At 69.1% G+C, this 1,580-nt stretch overlaps 1 protein-coding gene across 1 annotated transcript; it reads right to left on the bottom strand.

Annotated features, from left to right (window-relative positions):
* Positions 1-358: 358 nt before the first annotated feature.
* Positions 359-1,554, bottom strand: C6H11orf96 (chromosome 6 C11orf96 homolog). Its single transcript, XM_055142311.1, is given in 2 exon segments — positions 359-1,286; positions 1,288-1,554. Coding segments are annotated over 2 exon segments (372 nt in total). The 5' UTR covers positions 1,420-1,554; the 3' UTR covers positions 359-1,046.
* Between the last annotated feature and the right edge of the window lie 26 nt (positions 1,555-1,580).

Below are 1,580 nucleotides of genomic sequence, written 5' to 3'. Positions count from 1 at the left end.
CCGGGCCTCAGGTCTGCAAGGAGGGGGTCCAACCGCGCAGAGTTGGTGTGGGTGGGGGTAGGGGGTTGTTTGGTGGTCGTGACCCTGGTCTTCCTCCTGGGGAGGCTGCATCAAGGCCAGAGCAGCTCGAAGCGGGCCCCGGTCACCAGCATCTCGCAGCCCCGATGCAGTAAGGAAGGGATCGCGCTCGGCGGTCGCGGTGGTCTCGTCAGGGCGAATGGAGCTTACGGTGCAGTCTCCACTCCTGCTGCCACACCACCAATTTTAGCCCCAGGGCCCCCCCACCGCCACCGCCACCCCCACCCCGGGTGCCCAGCCTCGCGCGCCTTGGAGTTCAAGGAGTCAGGAGCCTGGAGAATTACACTGTGCAAATATATTGACTTTATTCGTCTCCGTTCGGGAGCCTCCGCGGACATCTCCGGATAAAAAGATCGTTTAAATAAACAGCCGTTCAGACCTCGCGATGCAAAAATAAATATCCATCCCTTCCCTCCGGCAGGCAGCGGGAGCTGCGCTGCGCCCCAAGTCCCAACGGGCCGCGCCTGACCATTACAAAAGTGCTCAGCGAGCGTGCGTTGGCGTGAGTGTGAACCGGCGTGCGCTAAGGGGGTGGCCACGGTGCCGCGATGTGCAACCTCGGAGTTTGCCGACCGCCGGGCCGGGGCGTGGTGCGGCTTTCCAGGAGGTCCCGGGAGACCCCCCCCCCCCGGGCCGCTCTGCACGGACACCGCCACGACCACCCCACCCCGCGCCCCACTCACCGCAGAGTTCGCACCCGCAAGAGTTTAAGAAAAAAATAATAATAAAGATACAGGGACAAGGGCAAAGAAAGCGGCCCCCGCACGCGCACGTCCTCGGGGTCCCGGGCGAGCGCCGCGCAGGGCGCAGCCACCGCGTCCGAGCCGGGCGGGGAGTTCAAGCGCGCGCGGGGGGCGGCGGCGGCGGCGCCGGGTCTCTCGAAGGTCCCCGGGGCTCGGGGCTCTCTCCCCGGGGAGGGGGGCGCACGCATGGGACGCCCGAGTCCCCGCTGCGGGCGGCTCCCGGGGTCACAGCGCCGAGTCGGAGTCGCTGGAGTCCAGGCTGTTCCTCAGTTTGCAGCTGCTCAGCTGCTCGCGCTGCAGCGACAGGCTCTGCGTGCTGCGGCGCAGACACTCCAGGCTCTGCAGGAACGACTTCTTGGCCTTCTCCTCCTCCATCGGCGACACCCCCTCCTCCTCCACCTCCTGGATCTCGTCGAAGGTCACCGGCTGCGTCTTGAAGCGCGACTGGCGCGGCCGCCGCAGCCGGGCCCCGGCCCTTGGACAGCTGCGCGGGCCGCACGGACTGCGGGAACTCGTCGGCCAGGCACACGAAGTGCGGCATCACCGCCTGGTAGCTGGAGCAGATGCCCATCAGCTCTCCGGGCTTGGCAGCGGCCATGGCGCTCGCGGCGTCCTCCTCGGGGCCGGGGCTGTCGGCGGGGGGCGGCCGCTGCTGCGCCGGAGCCCCCCGGGAGGCGGCAGCCTGCGGCTCTCCGGGCGGCGGCTCCAAACCTGCTGCGGGGCGGCGGCGGCCCCCTCGACGGGCCTCGAGCTCGGCGC

Source organism: Sorex araneus, chromosome 6, assembly GCF_027595985.1.
Source record: "Sorex araneus isolate mSorAra2 chromosome 6, mSorAra2.pri, whole genome shotgun sequence".
Taxonomy (NCBI): domain Eukaryota; kingdom Metazoa; phylum Chordata; class Mammalia; order Eulipotyphla; family Soricidae; genus Sorex; species Sorex araneus.
Note: the sequence above shows the minus strand (reverse complement) of the source record. Positions and strands in the feature narration are given on the sequence as shown.